Raw genomic sequence first — 21,010 nt, 5'->3', positions numbered from 1 at the left:
AACATGGTGTCCTGCTTTTGGAAAAAAAATAAACTTGAGTTACCAGCATTAGTTTGTAATAAATTTGCCATGGGTTATTAAAAAGTTTATATATACTCTGCTTAGATATATTTTTGTAGGATGCCTTGGAAAACATGAAGAAAACATGAATTAAAGCCCTGTAGTCAGTACATCCTGAAAAATTATCAAGTCAAGAACCCAATAATTAGAAAACACTCATGAAAAATTGTCAAGAAAAAAAATATCAGCCTGGATGTAGACTGCTTCATATTAACAAAAAGTCGTTAGCTTTTGCCAATGCAATACTAAAAGACAGGCCTTGTTGCATTGCAACCTGAATTGCTGATGTTCCAGTTCCAGTTGATAAACATGATTCTAGTTGAAAATTAATCCAGTCTAAACACATCCCTTCTTTATTAGCTGCTTAGTCCTAGGTAACAGTTACCAACTTTGTATTTTCTTTCTTCCCCCCTCCCCCTTTTTTTTTAAAAAAAAAAAAAAAAAAAAAGATTTGTTTGGTTGCATAAGACTAGGAAATGCCATTTAGAAAGCCTAGTGGCAGGAAGGGAAATGCTGACTGCCAAGTCCAAGTGATACAAGAAGTGACTGTTTTCTGGTTTGCACTGTGACAGCGGTTCATTTCTAAGATTTCCCAATATGCAAACAAATAACTAATAGAAAGCTAGTAAAATGTGACTTAATTATTGTAAGTCATAGCAGGTCATTACAGTGCTTTAAAACATACTAAATAATCACTGCTGACACCTACTAGTGTTATGGACATCTATAGTACATGTATTATGTTAACACCTTTATAGGGTGTATTATTTGGTAAGACATGGAACTATTTAAAAACTGTCCATGTTTTCGCTACATAAAGCCTGTGCTATTCGACTCTGAAAGGTTACCAGCTGAGTCTTAGGAAGAGCTAAAGAGTCCAAAGGCTTCTTCCCAATGCTCACTGAGAATCCACTGCCAACAGGGAGACCTGGGAATTTGGGTCCTATGTGTAGCCACCAATGATAACAGCAAGGAACTGCTAATACTAGCCTCCACTGCTTGGGAAAACTCTGCTTGCAGAGCCTAGTTACCATGGTATTTAAAAAGATTCTAGTTTCAAGTTTCAAGCAGATTTTCAAAACACCTGTCTCTAACCCAGATTTGAGAGTATCCCCTCCTTATCAGCTTTGGACTCACTGGTCTGTATTTTGCTTTACTCATGTCCTGGATATGCCAAGTGATTAAAAGGAAATGCGTTAAAAGAAAATAATCAGGTTACATTAAAAAAACAAACAAACAAACAAAAAAGAGTATTTTTCTGAACGTATTTACTTTTCCTAAACTGAAAGTCTAACAATATATCCTTCAAAATACATTGTGTATTTTTATTTTTTTTAATTTATCCCTTCTGCTTTACATGCCTGCCCTGGCAAACAGTATTGACAAATGCTGGAATGCTAGGTCCATTCAGTTGTATTATGTTTAAGGACTCATTCACACAGGGTATTATTGTCCTTTATATTATGAAAGCAAAGTAGATAGGGAGTAGAACTCACTCATTGGCTTCTCTGCAAGGAAAGAGATGGAAATAATTAACACAGATACAAAGGGACATTATGACCAAGGACCATGCCTGCACAGGGTTTTTTTGAGGGGTAGGGGGGTCGAGTTGTAATTTTCAACTTATAGGACCAATTATGGGACTCGAACAGCTCTGTACAAACGACCTTGTTGTTAGCATGGTTACATTTGCTATATAGGCAACTCTACTGCAAACTTCTTAGGTAGTCAATAGGGAATAAAAAAGGTGAAAGTAGTATTTAAAGAATTTGTGTGCTCTCTTCATGCATACTCTTAAGTGAGAGGGCACCCAGGAGAGTATCCCATATCAGCTTTGTGTTTATTTCCTGGGATCTCTTAGAGTGCTTTGAGTTGCTACAAAATCTGTTAAGGAGAGCATGCTTGCACTTTTCATTTCAATAAGAAAAGGAATGCAATAAATACACATATTTTAAAAAGCAGCAAAACCAAGAAAACTTCTCTGCCCACCTAATACCATCACAACGTTAGGGATTTAATGGGAAAAAGCAAATGCACAGAATATTTATAAAATTCTACAGTATTTAAAGCATGTGCAAATGCAAATGGGACTACAGTCTGGTTCTGTAATACATCATTAGCACAATAGAAATGTGCAGTAGGTCATCACAGAACCAGTTTCTGCCTGCACCTCCTGTACCACCTAAAATGTGAAAGCTTAGGGTGACCTCAGTTTCTATGCTGGAGTGCATGTTTTCCCTTCTACTGCTCCAGTGTGGGCCTCTAGATGAATTCTATTTTAGAGATGCATGGAAGAAAAGTGTTTGTAGTGGTGCAATAACCAAACTCTTCATTGATTATCTCTGCCTAAGAGGTATAGGATCAAAGGCATAAGTGAGTTAGCCAAACGGGACTAAAATGCTATGTTATCATTCATCTCTGATGCCATTTCTTTCCATAAATTCAATGAGGTCTCCAGCTTTGATTTCCACACCTTCAGATTGGGAAGATTGTACTGATGCTTTACCACTGGGAACTAAGAATGGGAAAGTAAAAGTGAACAGTGCTAATAAAGTTTGTATAGTAGCAGCAGCCCAGGAAAGAAAAAGAAAAAGAAACGAAGGGATAGTATGAGCAAGAAAGGGAAAAATCTTTTCTCTTTTTCAAGGGAAGCTATATCAGTAATTATTAAAAAAGGAGACATATAGACAGTTTCAAATCCAGGTAAGGAAAAAGGAAGAAGGAAATTATGAGAAGAAATTAATTAAACTGTTTTCAGGGTTAGTGGGGAAAATTTATTTTCTGTCCTTTATTCTTTCATTCTGTGACAGGGAGTTTACATTCTCTGGGCTGGAGATGGCTGTTACAGTGATACCTGACCTGAGGAAGATCTGTTACTAATGGACTAACAAAATAAATAAGTGACAAAGCAAAAGTATCTAAGAGTTATAAGCATATATAAAACATCATTTAGTAAAAAAATGGGAACTAACAGGCCTGTAGACTCCCTGTTTCAGTTAGGAAATTATCTCCCAACATTTACTGAAATGTTATTTACTATGTCCAGGCACAGTCACAGCAGCTCCTTCCACTGTTAGCTTGCATGAAAGTAGGTTGAAAACAATCCTACAACGTTTATGAAAAATGGCCATGTTATGTTTAGAAGTACCTGAAATAACTGGGAACATAACTTTGCCCTCAGGTCATAATAAAACTAAGGCTGTGCAATGGCCATGTGGTCAGAACAGGAAGGGGTAAGTGTGCTTGAAACCAGAGAAGATCCACCCCCACACCACCAACTCCCCACCCCCCACCCCCTGCCAAAGTTACTCTTTACGGCTAATAGAATATGTTAGTGGTAATTCTGGTAAATCCCAAAGTAAAGACTGAGGGAGCTATCTTTAAATTGTCATCTGCTGCCTGCTGCTTAAACTGTGAACCAGGCAACCATCAAATTATATTGCTCCAAAGGATCTTTCAGAATGTAATTTGTTAGATAATGCTCACTTTTCTGAGTCACTGAAATGCTTTCTTCTGACTACTCTAAAATACTTGTAAGAAATAAGTGTTTCACCTTAATGAATGAATACTCATAGATATTACATCTGCGTTGCATCTACTTCCACTAAAGCCATTATGCACATGGTGCTGGCAGATCGCATGAATCACACAGGACAATTGCTGTTCTCTGATGGGATGTTTTATGTCTGTAACCATGACAGTGGGAAATGTAAAGCTGGCAGTTCTAGGAATTCAGCAAACTCATAATATTTGATATTTTTTACTTAATGTCTTCATCCTTGAAGTCTCATGATTATTTCAGAATTTTTTTCTGCCTTTCTAAAATACTTCAGTGCTTCTTGCGAAGGCATATACCTTCTGGACCTTTGAAATTAAAAGTCAGTTAGAAAGAACACAGAAATAGAAGTTGCTGGACTTTTAGTTTCAAGAATATATCATTACTCTTAGGTATTAGCTTTTGGAGCCAGGAGGCTGAATCTATCTGTACCAAAAATGTGACTAGCGCTGAAAAATAATTCGTAACATCTGTAGCTTGCAATATCCGTTTTACTTTGTTTGCTGCACAGAGTGGGTGGAAATGGAAAGGAGTAGTTAAAGCAATGCATTCATTTTTAAACCTTCACTAGGTAGGGCCTTTATAATTATTAGTACTATCATAATGGAGAATTATGCATTTGATCTTAATGCATGAATTTGTTTTTATTTTTCTGTGTTTCTCACTCTGCTCTGGGAAGGAATGTTGTAAATGTTTTGGGGAAAAAACCCCAGTGTGGTAACATATCAGCAGGTCTACCTTTCTGAGAGGCCATCTCAGCAGGGAATGGAGTTAATTTTCTTGTTCTTTCCTATGGAAAGGGTCAGAGGTATACAAAATTAATAATCTGTGAGAAAAATAAGTCCAAAATGGATCTTAATGGAAGATGAGTCTCACCAACTGAAGAGGAGGAAAAAAATCTGAAAAATGGTTTTGAATCACGTTTAAAAAGATGTATTTTAAGTCTCATGCATTTGAATAGACATGGCTTTTTTATATCTCTTAGAATAAAAAATATTAATGCTGATTTCATAGCAAGGGAGGGGAAAGTAGAGAACAAATATTTACTTTGAAAGCAGGAGAGGAAGGGACTGTGGATACCTCTCAGTAGAGAAGGACAATTGTTTATTATTTTATGGGTGGCAGGATGCAAATAATGAAATCATTCCTATTTGCAAATCCCACACAATAGCGAGCAAATTTCCAGTAAATACTGAAGCAAATAGCCTGGGAAAGCATCAGTGAACTTTTCTAAGTCAAAGCATTCAAAGCTGTGTTAAGCTCCTTGCCATCCTTCCAGAAAGCAGTTCTTGAGCCACTTTTTTTTCTGTGACTAAGTATCCTGACCCTGTAAGCTTGCCATTCACCTCATTCGCCCCAGGGTCCATTCAGGGCATTATAAGAGCATCCCCGTCAGTGGGATGCAGCAGAGCTGGGCTTGGAGCAGGGGAGAGCAGACAGCAGCCTGCCCAGGCAGCACAGGCAACTGCTGGAGAGGCTGCCTCCATCGGGAAAACAGCCGCTGATGATCACGGCTGGGAATTACATGTAGCTCAGCCCAAATTCCTCAGCTGGCAGCAGCTGTTTGTGGAAACTGAAGGAGTCTTGAAAAGAGCCCCATTTTATGGCCCCTGTGATAATATTCGTGAGTGCTGCAATGTAATAATACATGTATCTGAGCTACGGCATTCAGATGTGTCTCTGCTTTTGGCCCCTTCTCTCCAGCTGGGGAAGGGAAAGTTTATTCAGAACAAAAAAGCCCCATTCCTGCTTGTTTTAAAATGGATAGGTGGAGGGGAAAAAACCCCCAACAAATACTCCAAACAAAAACTTCAAACCACAAGCTCTGTTGCGTTGTTAAAGCTGTTTATAATTGGCACTGTTCACATATTTGTTATTTTGACTATGTGGTCTCAGTGCTGCAAGGATGCAATTCTCATGGAAGTGTCCTCATCTCTGGGCTACAGACAGACTCCTATTTGCTTAGTCTCCCTTGCTGGCCCCATAAATCCCACATTCCTTTTCTGCATAGTCTTATGGCTTCAGCAGAAATGTGGCTCCATGCCAAGTTGCAGACTAACTTGTGGCTCTCACTTCTGAGAAACTGGAGCAGTGGACTGAAACCCCTTCATAGCAAGGAGGGTTCAGAAGCCACCCTTCTCCTTTTGTGGGTTAAACAGTTCCATGGCTGCTTGATCACAGCTCCTGTAGCTGTGCAGGTTACTCCCTCAACTGCAAAGCCTGTCTTGTATACCAAAACCCCTAACCTGCCTTAGTCCTCACACTATTCCCAAATCCTTGCTACAACTCCTACACCTGTTTGGCTGGCTGAATGGCAGCGTAAGCTCACTGGGCTGGTGCAGTACTACACAGGAGATGGCTAGCCACAGATTGCTGCTCTCTCAGGGACTGGAGAAGGGCTCAATTATGCCAGCCTTGGCTCTTCTCTGCCTAATTTCTGGTCTCATAAAATTTCCAGATCCATCAGTCTTCTGTCCTCTCCAGGAGGTGAGGCAATCACAGTTAAACAGCCAGACACTGTAATTTCCTTAAGAAATTATGAGGAAAAAACTACACCCCATGTAGATAGGATCCCACAGAGACAAGCCTGTTTTATGCAAAGTTACCTCCTTCTCCATCCTCCCACTATACGAGGAATTCCTGGTCCTGTTAACCTCTCCCCACCAAATGTCTTCTAGGTAGAGAGTAGATGAGCCTTCCAGTGCTTCCAAAAGTGAGTGTGGGCCCTTGATTATCCATCTCTGCTGGATTGTGATGAATACATTTTGATTGTGTCTGTTCCAAAAATCTGTGGTGTAGTGATAAGTGTAAGAAAAAGTTAAGAAAACTATCCAGAATAATAAATTTCAGCTGATCCTGACTAACAGGAAGTATTTTGAGCACACTTGCACAGTTCCCCCCCACCACCCCATTTTCTAGTTCTGTGCTGTATTCTGTTCTGTATGTGTTTTCATGCGCATGTATTTTTACACACATACGTGTACACTGGTGGGAATCATTGAGTGCTACAGGTTGATAATGCAGAACAGAAGAACATTTCCATTATAAAAATCTGCAGAGAATAATACAGATCTGATCTGTGCTGCAGGAACCGATGGCTGCTCATCTTCTATAAGGAAGTCATGGTTTCTCCCAAAGAAATATTTTAGTGCAAATCAAAATGGTCTTTATGACTGAGGGTACATGAACTGATTTATTAAATCCTTTATATTTCCGTAATATTTAGGCTCTTAAATTCAGTGTAAACAAGATTTTTGGAATGGTGGAGCTATACCTTTTATACTTACTTGTGAATAAGTAGAATTAAAAAAAAATATTTACAAACTTAAGTAATCAATGACTTAGTTTTATTCAACCAAAATAAAGACAGATATTTTTGATTTAACATACAGTGGGAAAGGCAGAAGAATCTAAAACTTTACTCAGTTACAAGTTAATCTTAGGTACTAGAAGCCTGAAATATTTCCAGGGAACTGAATACCAAACTGCGTAGCACTGATTATTCACATAAGAAGTCAGACTACTATGAGAGATTTTCATATGGCTTTTTAAGAAGAAAACTTTAATGTATTAAAAAATCACAGCCAAGAGTTGGAATACTTGTGTAAACTGTTCTTAAAATGATTGAGAGGTGACTCAATTGACATTTTCCAACACCAGTTCCCTTTTCAGTTAGTATTACATAAATTTCACTGGAAGGCATTTGTAAGCAGACATGCAGTCATGCTGTACAGCATGGCTTCAGAAGTGTATGGGTGTCACTGGAGTTTCTCAGAAATTGGTAGTAAGGACAGCCCACAGTTCCTGTCTAAACTTCTCAGTCTCCCAGACAGAGGAATCAAAAAAACCTCCAGGGAAATAGTTATTCTAATCCAGAACCCAAAATCTATTTCAACTTCCAGTGGGATTACAATTTTCTTGTTTCGGTTCAAATTCTGTCATGCTGTCATTTCAGTTCAGGCTCCCCTGTTCATCTGAACTGGCTATCTATTTACCTGTCCTGGCCAGAAAGGTTTGAAGGTTTGCTCTCCAGGTAGGGAATCTCCAGCACAGGCACTAGTCTGGACTACACCAATGCTCGTCCTACATGTATCTGTCTGGAGAACCATCTATCTGCACAGCGACCTGGACCTGCCAGCTGAAGCAGAGCTCTTGAAGCCATCGTAGATGTGACAAGTGGTGGAACACTTGAATCCAGTCCACACCTGAAACACAGTTTAGCCCTGAATTTACGAGGTAGTCTCCAGATCCATCCTTTTATAAACCCTTCCTCCACTGGAAAGCTCCAGTTGGTGTATCTTTCAGCTGGAGGATGTACTAAACCGCTTAATGATAATGCAATGTCCCTCCAGCACCTGGGGTGCATCGTGTACTCCTCTACGCTTTGGTCTTCAAAACTCAAACAAGTCAACAACAACAAAAAAATCATTTCTATAGTTTTTTTCTGAAACATTTTAAAAAACAGCTTCAGGAAATGTGTAACAGAATATACATGAGACAGGTAATAAAACAAGTTTAACACTTTAAGGGATGGGAATTACATTCTTTGCATGCAAAGCTAATTACTGTATTGTACATCTTCCCAGTTTTTCATACAAGGTAGGAAGCCTTTATTAATCGCTTTTCACAAATGGATAGCTGATCATGAAATTCGCCTTATTGTTATAATTTGAAACATCTAAAGTTTAACTTCATTGCTCTCAGAAGTTATCAGTTCTACCCTATTCAGGGATAATGAGCTGTTAGATGCTGACAGAAGCTTGAAATGTATGGTTGGAAATTTAGTTTGAAGTTTAGTCTCTGGCAAATTATCCCCTCAGTGGCAATCCAAGGGTTCTTACAAAGTATGTTCCAAGGGAATGGCATAAAGGACGGCTGTATAGCTCTCATGTGCCCTAGTTTCTGCCATAAGCACTTATTTACAGATACCAGTCTACTTATATAAATATACTGAGAACCATAACTTAGTAATGTCACTTTGAGTGCAAGTAATTAAACCTTTTTTTTTTGTATTTATATGTGAAAAATGCTATAGAAGTTGCTAGACTGTAAGAACTTATAACAAAATTATGGTCTTGAAAAAGGAGTGCTTTTTGGGAAAGAATTTTTAGTTGCTGACATCATTCCTCTCCACTAAGGACAAAAACTGTCCAAAGACAACCAACGTACAAATTATATGGTATCACATTTTTATATATTTGGAACTCTAGTCCTACACTTTTAAAAGGAATGAGGGTTTTGCAACTGCCTTCACTAAAAATGAAGTCCGTGCCTGAATGAGGATGGTTAATTTTAGTAATATGAAGGATCTTAATCTCTATCATATATTCATGCACTGAGTATCGGTAAGGTAAACAGGATGACAAGTGAGTTTTGGATCTTGTCATTTCATGAACAGTAGAAACTTTTACTAATTCATTCCAGGCTGGATGATTGTGCTTTTTACAATTTTTGTATAGTGGTGTGATTAAAATATAGTGATGTGATCAGCCAGGCTAATGCATATGATACTCAGTTTTAATAAATATCACATTTAAATATTTTCATATTTTTTAGCTAATGTTAGATAATTTGTGGATGGGAAAATAAATTTGAAAGAGTGGCTAGGATGTTTTTTAAATTCAGAAACCAAACTTTTGTAATGATAGGACAACAGAGTATGTTCAATACAGGCTAATATGATCAATTCAAAAGTAAGATTAAAAGAAGCAAACCCTTTTCAAAAGTTTGGGTCTCTTGCATACATATATAGATACCTAAAAAAGCAATCTTATTTCCAGAATTTGCTAAGCACTGAAAAGCAGTAACAGACATCAGTGGGATCTGTGAGATGCTCAATAATTTGGAAGATTCACACCAGGCACCCAAAGATGAATTGGAGACCTCATTTGCATGCAGATGTTTTTAAGAATATGGCCAAATCTATAATGAATTCTTAGAACATCACTAATTGTAGTAAAAAGCTGCAATACACAGCACTGTGGCATCTCTAGGGTTTATGGTAAAATTTTATGGTAGTAACTATAGAATATAGTACCAAATGTGCTTTTTTTCACGGTTTACCATAATCCTTCCAAATAAGACCCAATCTTTTTTTTTTTTTTTTTTTTTTAATTACTTTACAGATGTATATATGTATGCTAAAAAAGATTGAAAGAGAAGCGGGTTTGCTTAACATTGGATTTTGACAGAGAAAGCTATGTTCCAGGTGTGAAAACACATTTGTGGTGAACCTTAAATATCACAGAATCACAGAATTGTTGAGTCTGGAGGTCACCTTTTGAGATTATCTTGTCTGTCTCCTGCTAAAGTAAGGTCAGATACATCAGGTTGCTTAGGGTTGAGTCCTGTCAACTTCTGAATATCTCCCAGGATGGAGACTCCACAACCTTTGTGGGCAAAGCACATCTTACCTCTGGGCAAGCATATTTCACTGTGTTTGCAATGCCATGTTTCAGATTAAAATAGATAGGTTTAAAGAAACAATATATGGAGACACATATCTTTCATCTGAGAACAGTATCACGCAGTCCATCATCATACTGGGGAGACACTGGTGATACTTACAAAGCGATCTTTCTCAGGGCAATTCAAATACAGTTCAAGAAATATTTTTTAAAATATTTACTGATAAAAAGACTGCTAGGCAGAGAAGTCCACTTCTATTAGATGCCCATGCAGAGACTTTATTAGTGTCTACCATTTGTTTAGCATTTCACATTCTATTAAAAAAAACACAACCCCCCAAAAAAAAAACTATTTAGGAAAGAACATTTTAATTTTGTGGTAAATCAGAATGACTGTAAAAGATTTGCTCTATTCCAAGTCACAGTATGAAAGGAAAACTGGGTAAAGCAAGTGTTATTTAACACTAAATAATTTCATTTCCATGACTTCATCGTACTTACATATCAGCTATTCAGAAAATAGTCCCAAAGAGAGTCTTTAATTTAAACTGTCTGATGTTCTTTTGGCTGTTGTAGTGAGACCAAGAGATTTGTTCTCCAGAAAACTTGGACATAGCTTCAGATAAAAGAAAAGGGGGGACGTGGATTGTTGGTGGTTTTTTTGGGTTTTTTTTTGGTTGTGTTGTTTTTTTTGTTTTGTTTTTTTTTTTTTTTAAGGTGGACAGTTACTGTCAAACAGTATTTTTTCTGGAAATTATTATAATTAACTAACGTACTTCTTTCAGAAAGGCTTACTACCTTTTAAATAGCAAAATAGCAGGAAATGTTCTCTGTCCACAAAAACTAACACACAGTGAAATTAATAAATACCATACCTCCTTCTGAAAGCGATATTTATTCACACAATTCAGTGGAATTAAATGTGTTAGAAATAATTTTCCTAAATCGATATGTTGCTTCAAGCTATAACTCAGATATAGTTTCAGGAAACAGCATAATGGAAATGTGAATAAATAAATTTTGTTTTGACATAGCAAAATAAAACTCCCTTTGACTGGCTGGGGACAGAAATACTTTCAGATAAGTCTTCATAAGCTTTTTCAGGAAATGAGTTCTAGAAATGGTGTTTAGTGAAGGGTAAATGCTGCTAAGAAGAGTAATGATCCCTATTTAAAGTTTCCTTCAAAGTCAATTCTTTCTTTTCACTGTCCCTAGGTCTGGAAAAAGTGCCAAAAGATCTTCCTCCTGACACAACTCTTCTGGACTTACAGAACAACAAAATCACTGAAATTAAAGAGGGAGATTTCAAGAACTTGAAGAATCTTCATGTAAGTGTATAAACTAACTAATATTTGCAAAAAAAAAAAGAAGGCAGGGGGAGGGGGGATGAAATGTGGTTTTGGCCTGGTACTCAGGTTTTTAAGGAAAACTGATGAAATACTCTGTGATCTTCCTTCACCAGCCCAGCCTGTGTGTTTCCTTTCCCATTCCTCTCCTGCAAACTCTTCTCACACCACAGAAATTTCTCATCTCTTTTCATCTCTTCATACCTGCCTCCTGTCCATTCAGTCTCCTGGTCTCCATCATAACTTCTCTCACCTAGTCATTTATGTTTTCAGTCCCTTTGGCACAGTGGCTTGGCTATTTCTATTTAAAAAGCGGATCCATCTCGACCCTGCAACCTCACTCACTCATTACTGTATTCCTTCCCCTCACCTCTGAGCCCACAGAGATTTGAATATGCCATGTTTGTCAGCAGTTTCTCTGTACTAATTTTAGTTCAAGAATCTTTTCAAATCAACCTTCTGCAACCTGAACTGCAATGGAATTGTGTTGTTGCAATAACCTCCTCCCAGCAAACTCCATCCTCATCCTCCTTTACCTGCCAGTCTCTTCAAAAAACTGCTGTCTGGTTTTCTCTTTGCTGAAATATTTTCCTGCCCTGGTTTCTGTGACTGCCTTTTTTTCTGGTTCCCCTGTTCTTTTCCAAGTTTCCATCAGACAACTACCTTCCTCTGTTTCCAAATTTTTGTTTCTCTGTCCTTCTCCTTTATTTCTATACTTTTAATCAACACCTTAAAATTCATACCTCATAGTCTTCCCTCAATTCGGTTGAAATAATCTCTTTCTTTCACGATCAGAAAAAGGATATTACTCCTCTGCCTTTGAAAGTAATACCCCAACTCAGTCATATTTCTGAAAATACTCTTTTTCTAGCCTTTCACCAAATCAATTTATCCTGTGTATTATTCCATTTGATCCTTTTTGATTGTAACCAATGTAAACTACCCGGCTTTGTTTTCCTGGCTCTTCACAGCCTCTTTCTATGCTGTTTTCATTCACAACCAAGAAACCAGCTCCCACTATTTATCTGTTCGTGATGCCAATGTTATCACCCAGACAAGCACTGTTTTAAAAAGAATCTGCATTCAGCCACTTATACTTGAGAGGAAAAAAATAAATCCTGTAAACATTTATCTCCTTTATTGCTTCCAAATTCCCTCTTAAATGTTTGTTTTAATGCAACATCAAGAGGAAAAGTTTACAAAATTTTCTAGGAATAGGCACAATGCCAGTCTGTCCATAATGAACTGTATCAGTAAGCCACGCTGAGGTTCATGTCATCTAATTTTAACATAGGTATCTATACTTGAACTAGTTACATAGATAACCTCTACAGTTAAAAAAGAGAAGTAGGTGCTTCTACATGACGTTTCATCTGACTTGGTTTTAGAATGAGCTGAGAATTTTTTTTTTTTCAATTCCTCTGCTTGGCTACTGAACAGATTTGCAACCCTAATTCCTGTCCACTTGTTTTGGTTTTCTTACACCTTGGAAAGAAATCTTGTGTTTACAGTAAAGGTCACCTGTAAAGTGCTAAAAAAGAGAAATGTCTCATCAGTGAAATAAATCTTTTCACAATCCTTCTTCATGACGCTGCATGGAATGAGTTAGAGCATGGTACTGCAGATGAAAAAAGCACTTCCCCCAGTGACTTCTGCCTACTTGGCACTCAGCTCAGGTCTCTGTTATACATCCTGCTGTGAGTTAAGGTATTGTGAACTATGTAATCTCACTGAGGTTAACTCTGTGGGCTGCTTTTCTTTATTTTCTTACAGCAGGTATAATTTAATAGCGAATTAAATAGATAACTCTTCAGGGAAGAGATTATTTGTTTGTCTTACTCCCAAGGGTAAGTTCCAAAATAAGTGCATGCTTAGGGACCAGTGGGAAACATACAGAAGAATGAAAATAGTAAGATAAGTTTTAACAAATAACCTTCTGAACAATGCAGTTTTCCTGGATTTACTCAAGAACAAAAAACGATCCTCTCATCTCCTCCCCCAAATAATAATTTAGTTATGTGGTACATTTATGTGACTAGGCACCATCTTTACTCTCAGCAGGCATCATTCTTCTTCTTACGTAATATCTGGGAATGATTCCCATTCCCCACATTGCAACTAAATATTCTTCAGAGCCATAGAGAAAAAGGGATATTGTTTTTAGATAAATATAACTCAAAATCTTTGTTGTTGATAGAGCTCTATTCTCACTTCTGTTTTAAGGAGATATATGTGTGTATGTGAGATATACATATATGCATATATATATCATGTATATGCTTTTTAATCCCTTTTTTTAAATTCCCTGATGAATATGACTTGTGATAGTGTTACACTTTACAGTATGATGTTCATCTCTAGACTTCTTAGACTTTACTAAACCTTCTTATACTCTACTAAAACAGGAAGATTTACATAAATTACCTGTATTATTGTTCCAAAATCTAAAATTATCAGCAACTTCAATTAACCTCTTGCATGAAGTGATCAGCTAAGGGAACAATTTCTTTAATCCTAATTTTCATAGATCTTGAAAAAATGAACAGTATATTCAGTTTATTCCTTTTGAATATTCATTTAAAATTCCTTCCTAATTCCTATAGACACCACCAACCACAGGTGTAATAGATCTAGAAGAGATTTTCATGAACAACTTGGGGCAAATCTAAAGTTCAATTTGTACTAAAACCCACACGAATTAAGAAGAGAAGAAAGGATCTACCTATAACTTGCCCATAGCTTCTCTTTCAGCATAAATGTAAATGCTTGTTTTGAGTGCACAATACACAGAAAAAGAAATGAAAGATAAATTAGTACCTACAAAAATATTCTTTATATCAGAAAATTTTCCAGAGTAGGTAAAATAGTGGTTAATATCTGCAACTTTGAAAATATGGCAAGTAAGAAAGGATACAATTAAGAGAATATTTATCTGCAAATAATAGATGCTTACCAGAAAACACCAGAGTCAACAGTTTTGGAGCACTTCATGTTTTTATATTTTTAGATTTATTCAGGTAAAAGTGGCCAAACTATTAATGTTATATTATAAACACTCAGTGAGACTTTACGCTATTTAAAAATGAAAGATAAGGTACATTTTATTAGCAGAGGACTTGGAAGAATAGGGAAAAAATTGAAGACAGTCTTTTTTTAGGGCCGAGGATTGAGTTTTGTGGTTTCAGAAAACTGTCTGATATTATGTGAAAACTTGCTTATGATTTAGACCTGTGGCAAAGCAATCAGAGAGGTGCTATGGAAAAGCCAAGGGGGAAAAAAAAAAACCAAAGCAAAAATACTTCTATGAAACTGTCAGAATTTTCCAGGCAGACTGACACTTCTGGATAGAGCACAGTACTTTGACCCCATGGACACAATAAAGAATCCAAAATACTACATGAGTAAGGCCTCATGCAGAGTGAAGGAGGAGTCTACAAAAACAGCACATGGAGTTGCATGCTGTGTGGCAAAGCCAAAGCAAACCAGTATAACACCTGGCACTTGGAAAAAGAGGTAAAAGAAACTACTGTGTATTAGATCACTATAAGAACAGCACAAACAACAGAATAGTGACTGCATGCTTTTCCAACAGGAATTTTTCAATGGCACAGTGTTAGTACAGCAAAAGAAGACAAATGCATTATTGGCTTGAAATCAAATGGAATGTTACTTAATTTAAGCTGGCAGGACTATCCAAAGCCATGGCTGTGCATACAACAGCGCTAAACCCAGTTGTATTTATACTGAAGGAAAAGACCTGCACAAAAGAGATAAGATATTTAAACCTGGGACTTAAGGTTATGACCATATCTACATTAAGGCATTATCAGCATTAGATGTATGGGCAAATAAACTGAAACACTCCTTGTAGTAATATCAAGAGGAAAAAAATCATGTATTGCATTAGAAGTTTCAAGCAGTCTTTTTTTTTTTCTCCTTCCCCCCCCCCCTTTTTTTTTTTTATCAAAAGAAGGCTCCCTATGGAAGGCAAGAGCCCAGATTAACTGAAGAGAAGTCTAAGAACATCTTCCAGGGATCCATAAAGTCCCTAACAGATCAAAAAATATTAATGAAAGAACACAGTCTTCTGAAGGCTCATTACAGCTTCAGTTCCCTTTACCAAGGGATAATTAAAAGAAAAGTTAAATAAACATAATGCTCTGCAAATCACAGAATGAAGAATCAGTAACCATCAGCATACTGTAAAAACCAGACAGACATCTATGTCCAGTTTCTACCTCTGAACTCAATTTCCACTATCATCAATGGCAAACATTCTTCATGGGACTGAAGAATACCTTTTTACATTTTTTTTTCAACATGATGCAGCTGTAAGTTTCTAACAAATATTCTGAAAACAAAAAAGGTTAATCTGAAAGGCAGGACTCCCTTAGGGAGCTGTTGTTGCCTCAGGCTCTCCTTTGCATTATGTTTAACACACAATGAGATTTTCCACTGAAACATACATGCAAAATATTTTTAATGAGCAGAGGGTTAAGATCTTTTTGTGTGAGGAGAACAACAGAAAAAAAAATACTTTGAGGTCCTTAAAATTCTGGAAAAAGTCAGCTAAACTAAACAGCTAAAGAAAAAAGAAAATTTTATGGAATACAGCAATAAAATAAACAAGCAAATTGTGATAAGATAAATAACCAAAATGCTTGATTCAGTAGATAAGGACAGTGTTGAAAGATTCTCTAGAACTCCAGAGCATTAGAATTATGCTTTGTTGGAGCAGGAAAGTGTAGAACCATCTGTCCCCTGGTCATCTGTGCAAGTCACGTTACACAAGACTTATCAGTGGGAGCTCGAACACCACACAAACTAGATCTGCGGCAGGCTCCTTGGTTTTGTGAGATTATCCAGCAGGGTTCTGTGGATGTGACCAAACTGCTTTCCCCAGTCTGTCATTCATGCTGACAGGCTGTTGTTTTAGTGCCTTGCCATCTCCTTCCCTCACAGTTCATTCATCTCTTCCCTATTGTTCCTCTGTCGTCCCTTTTTCCTTGCCTTTCTCAGCTATGTTCCCTTGACCCTGGGTTTGGTAGGGTTACTACTAAACCCTACCAAAGAATTTAAGTAACAACAAATAAAGAATAATTGCACCATCATGGGTTTTTTATACCTTTATGCTTTTCCTGCCTTAGTTGTAGATCATAGGCCCTTCAGGAGACGTAAAATCTGGAATCCTGTTCAGAGACCTCCTTGGATCCAGAGGCTCTTGGTTCCTTCAAGTTTACCAATGTTCATGATTTTTTAAATTAATTTCAAAATGAAGACTTATTTTGTAGAATTCTGTCTCCTGGTATAACACAATTAGAGGAGAAAGTCAAGTTCTGGTTTTTATTTTTTGTGTTCTTCATTAATTTTTTTCCTAAGTCACTATCCACTTCTAATAATTTGACAGAAAAGCTTGTCTATATATCCAGGTTATCACTTAGCTAAAAACACAAGGCAAACAAAAAGAATGAAAATTATTATTTTTTTTACTTGATTGCCTGACTCCTGAGCTTACCGTTCCTAAGCCATTACTGTTCCTAGCAGAACTGTAATAAAAACCAGGTAATAATGTAATACATAACCCAGGAAATTAAAGAAATTCCATCGGGTCAGCAGATTGACTTTTCAGTTTAAACCCTGAAGGATGCATGCATCATTAAAGACTTGATGTTAGGTAAGAGTACCATCCCCAGCTGGCAAAACAGATGTATCACCATGTACTATGGCTCATAATAATTTGCTGATCATTTCACAGTTCACTTCTGATTTTGGCAAGGCTGTCTCTTCAAGGTATTCTAAACTAGGAAGAATAGAAGTAGGGATGAAAATCTCACAGATCAATCCCCTGAGATTCTCACATAATGAGATTACACCCCAAAATACAATCCACTGCTCCCCACCCCAGGCAGGGCAAAAATTGTAAATTTTGGTAATCCCAGAAGAGCAGCCATATGCTAACTAGTTCCTACAGGATTGCCACACACTCCCTCTGCAGTTTGTCAGGGTGTATTTTGACACAAGCCTGCCAACAAATGTTCCCAAATTTTCCTGAATTATGAATCCTCCTATTTGTTTTGGGAATAAATATTTGAGGTAGAAACCAGGCCAGAGGGAGCGAAATGGCCAGACTCCCACTGACTTCAATGGAGCCAGCATCTATTCCTGTCATACAGGAATTTTAGTTCGTTTTTTTTTTTTTTCCCTGACTATGCTAATACCAGAGGTGTTTCAGTAAAAAGTAAGCCATCTTTGGAGCAAAGCTTGGATTTTTTTTCCTCTGTGAGCACTACTTAAACTGCTGGTCATGATAAGGTGGTTCATAGGTATTATCACAGTGCAATATTATAACAGACTCAATGTTTACCATGCAACATTTACATGCTATAAATGACAAGGGGAAAAGGCTTTATCTCAGGGAAATGGGGATGGAAGCTAATTTTTCTCTTATCCATAGGAAATTGCCATGAACCCTCCTAGCCTAAGTGATGTCTTTAGTACTTGATGTATTTACATCTCTTTATTTTCTCCTTCTTTCCTGCCTCTTTTCTTACCTATGGCTAAATATCTTAACACCCATACGAAATCAATCTGAAAGGTGTACATTCCTGTGCTCAGCCTTTTGTATTGTGGATTGGTGATATTCTTCAACTCTTTTTTTTCTTTCTTTTTTTTTTTTTTTTTTTTCCTGGTGTGTGTGTGTGTGCATTTTAACAGAAATATCTTTTTCCATTCACTAAAATGGAAATGTTGAAGAAGATAGATTTTGAATACAAGTATCAATTCCTGTGGCTCTGTTCTAGGCTCTTAGATTTCTGCCAAATCATTTCATATACCACCACAAGTGCTATCTGTGGCCAAGGGCTCCAGCACTTTCAGCACTTCCAGGCTGACCTTTATTTTTCCCTCCAAGTACTTCTTGCTCTGTAAAAAATTTTTGTATGTCCTTTAACGAGATGTATATAATGCCCCACCATGCCATCTGGGCTTTATTCAGGATAGCTAGTCCATGTGTGTATTTTTGCCTAACATCCCTTCCTCAATAGCACTGCTGCAGATGTTTTCCCTAGGTTTTGCTCCTTTAGTTCCTGTTTTCACTGACCTCTAAATTCCCCTGAGTTTTTTGTTTTATTTCGTTTTGTTTTGTTTTAACTTTTGTTACATGCAGACCATACGGTGCACATTCTGAGGAAAGCAAACAGTATTGCTCCAAGGCTAATAGCTTGGTCTTCAAGTCTTACATATAATAGAGTTATTGTGAAGTGGGAAAGGAACCCAGGGGTATGGCTTGCCAGGTGTTGTGCTGGTGTGTTATCCTCATCATTTTCTGTTGCTCTGGGAGACAGTAAAACTTCTCCTGTGAATTCTGATGTGTGGGTTTATTTTTTTCTTTTTTACAGCTGTACAACAGTGTGGAAAAATAATGCAGGCTTATAATACCAGGAGCAGGAGCTTGCAGAGTGGGGTGTAAGTGGGAAATGATATTCTGGTACAAAAAAAGTTGAAAACTACAGGCTTGTGATACCTTCCACCTTATGCCACCATACACACTATTCCACTGTGAAATCAGTATTTTTAAACACACCTTTGATAGATACCATCATTTCTAAGTGTGAGACTTTCTGAATGTTTGAATAAAACAACATTTCTGTGTGTTTCCTCAAGATAACATGATCATATTCAGGAAAAAGCATTGGCAAATTGAACAGATAAATCCTAAATACTTAGATAATTTCTGGTTTTGGTCAGGACTATCAGTTCTGCTCTGAAGACCTGTAACAAACCTCCTAACATCAACAGCTCAGAGAATATTTACATTGCAGTGCCTAGCTGAATGTATGCCTACCTATTTCCAGCAAGAAATATTTCACATCAGATCATCAGCTGTGATAATCATAGCCCAAATGTTTTATCTGAAAGGCAACAAAGTTAAAATAAATCAAATAAAGAAGGAATAAAGGTAAGGGAGGCTTTTAGCTGAAATAAATGACCAAGCAGAACAAAACAGGATGCACGATAAAAATTTCAAGTCTCAATTCCTTGAATGTTGATTTATATGGAAAAGAAATCCATGGGAAAATTAAGAAAGAAAAAAAAAAAGAAGAATGTAACTAGCAGTTGCACATTCAGTTATTCACTTATTACGATATAAACAAGGAAAGAGACTCATCTGCATAATTCAGACTGTATCCCTTATAACTGAATTATTTCCTATGTCCAAATATTGTGCAGGTAGCTGTACTACACCATAGGCAGAACCTACATCTGTATCACAATTCTGGCAATGATGACTCAGGAAACCACACCCCATGTGTACCCCATGTGTTTTCATGGCAGTTCTTATAGCTCAGGCTCAAATAAAAGACTGTTGGGGTCATGGCTTCCACTGACCAATATATTTATTTTGGGAGAGCCTCATCATTAGGGAAATACTCTGCTGAACTGTGAGTGACCTTTTCTCCTTCCTCTTGCAAATGCTAGCTAGCATACAAAATTAAAACCAGATATGCTCAGCTTTACGTGTATTCAGTTAAACAATGTACAGAACATACTGCTTTCTTTGCTTAGAGTGATCTGCAAAAGGAATGCATTAGGGAAAAACCCCACAAATAAAATACTATTTTAAGCTATCTTCTCACCTCTCTTTCTGTTTCCATGGTGGAGAGGTGCTGTCACAGATGCTGATACACCTCTTGGCACTGTTTTAATACTTAACTGACTGTGGAAAGAGTTGAATGCTCAGTTTTCCTCTAGGAAAGAGACTAAAGTGTAATTCTGAAAATATTGTGTATTAAAATGCACTGAATTTTAACTATAGTGTATGCAATATAAAAAAATTGTGGTTTAGCAGTAACTGTTGCCTTCTGTTTCTAAAAACAGCATCATGGAGTTAGTGAACAAAGATGGTCTTTAGCTATTTTCTAGTAATGAATCTAAGCAGATATTATATCTATATTTATACAGCCCATTCTACCTAATTCACTGCACAAACATGCAGCACTGTAAGTCTGATAAGTAGATAGAAAACAAATGGAATTATACAATTCATTCTGATGTGTATCGTATCTGAAATCCTTTCCAGTAGCTGCATTAATGTTCTAACAGTGATGGGACTTTCTTTTCCCTTTTTATGTCCTGTTTGGTAAATCAGAGACTTAGCATTAATGTGAAATTCCAGAGGCATACTGGGACCACTTATGACAGGTAACAGAGTTTTCATAGAAGCATTTCTCCCCTGACTGTATGGAGAGCTAATTTGCTTAGTTACCCTGAGTCTAGATATCACAGTTGTGAGAATTAGATTAAGCACCTACATAATAGCCATTATGAATATGGTCCATGATACCTAACTGCAGATCTTACAGTATGATGCTTCAAATTGCTCCCCTCCTGTACCAAGGTACACTTACCAAAAAAAAAAAAAAAGCTTATATCTTTACAAAAAGGAGGTTATTATCAGACAGAAATCTAATCAGTGCAGTCTCTACAACTAACAGGAAAGAGGTAATGATAAGAATACTTTTACTAAGCTGGACTGTGCCTTCACTGTATAGAATCATAGAATATTCTGTTCAGAAAAAAACTGGTTAGGATGGTTGTGTGATGATGGGTAAGGTATAAAAGTATCCTCAGAATAAAAAAAA

General features: G+C 37.0%; 1 protein-coding gene across 1 annotated transcript in view; it reads left to right on the top strand.

Annotated features, from left to right (window-relative positions):
- DCN (decorin) overlaps positions 1 to 21,010 on the top strand; it is a 40,296-nt gene that overhangs the window by 9,730 nt on the left and 9,556 nt on the right. The window contains exon 3 of the mRNA XM_005446303.3: positions 11,239 to 11,351. Coding sequence (XP_005446360.1) covers positions 11,239 to 11,351 — 113 coding nt within the window. The remainder of the gene's footprint in view (positions 1 to 11,238; positions 11,352 to 21,010) is intronic.

The sequence above is a fragment of the Falco cherrug genome, chromosome 5, assembly GCF_023634085.1.
Source record: "Falco cherrug isolate bFalChe1 chromosome 5, bFalChe1.pri, whole genome shotgun sequence".
NCBI classification, from domain to species: domain Eukaryota; kingdom Metazoa; phylum Chordata; class Aves; order Falconiformes; family Falconidae; genus Falco; species Falco cherrug.
This window is presented reverse-complemented; position numbering and strand designations above follow the sequence as displayed.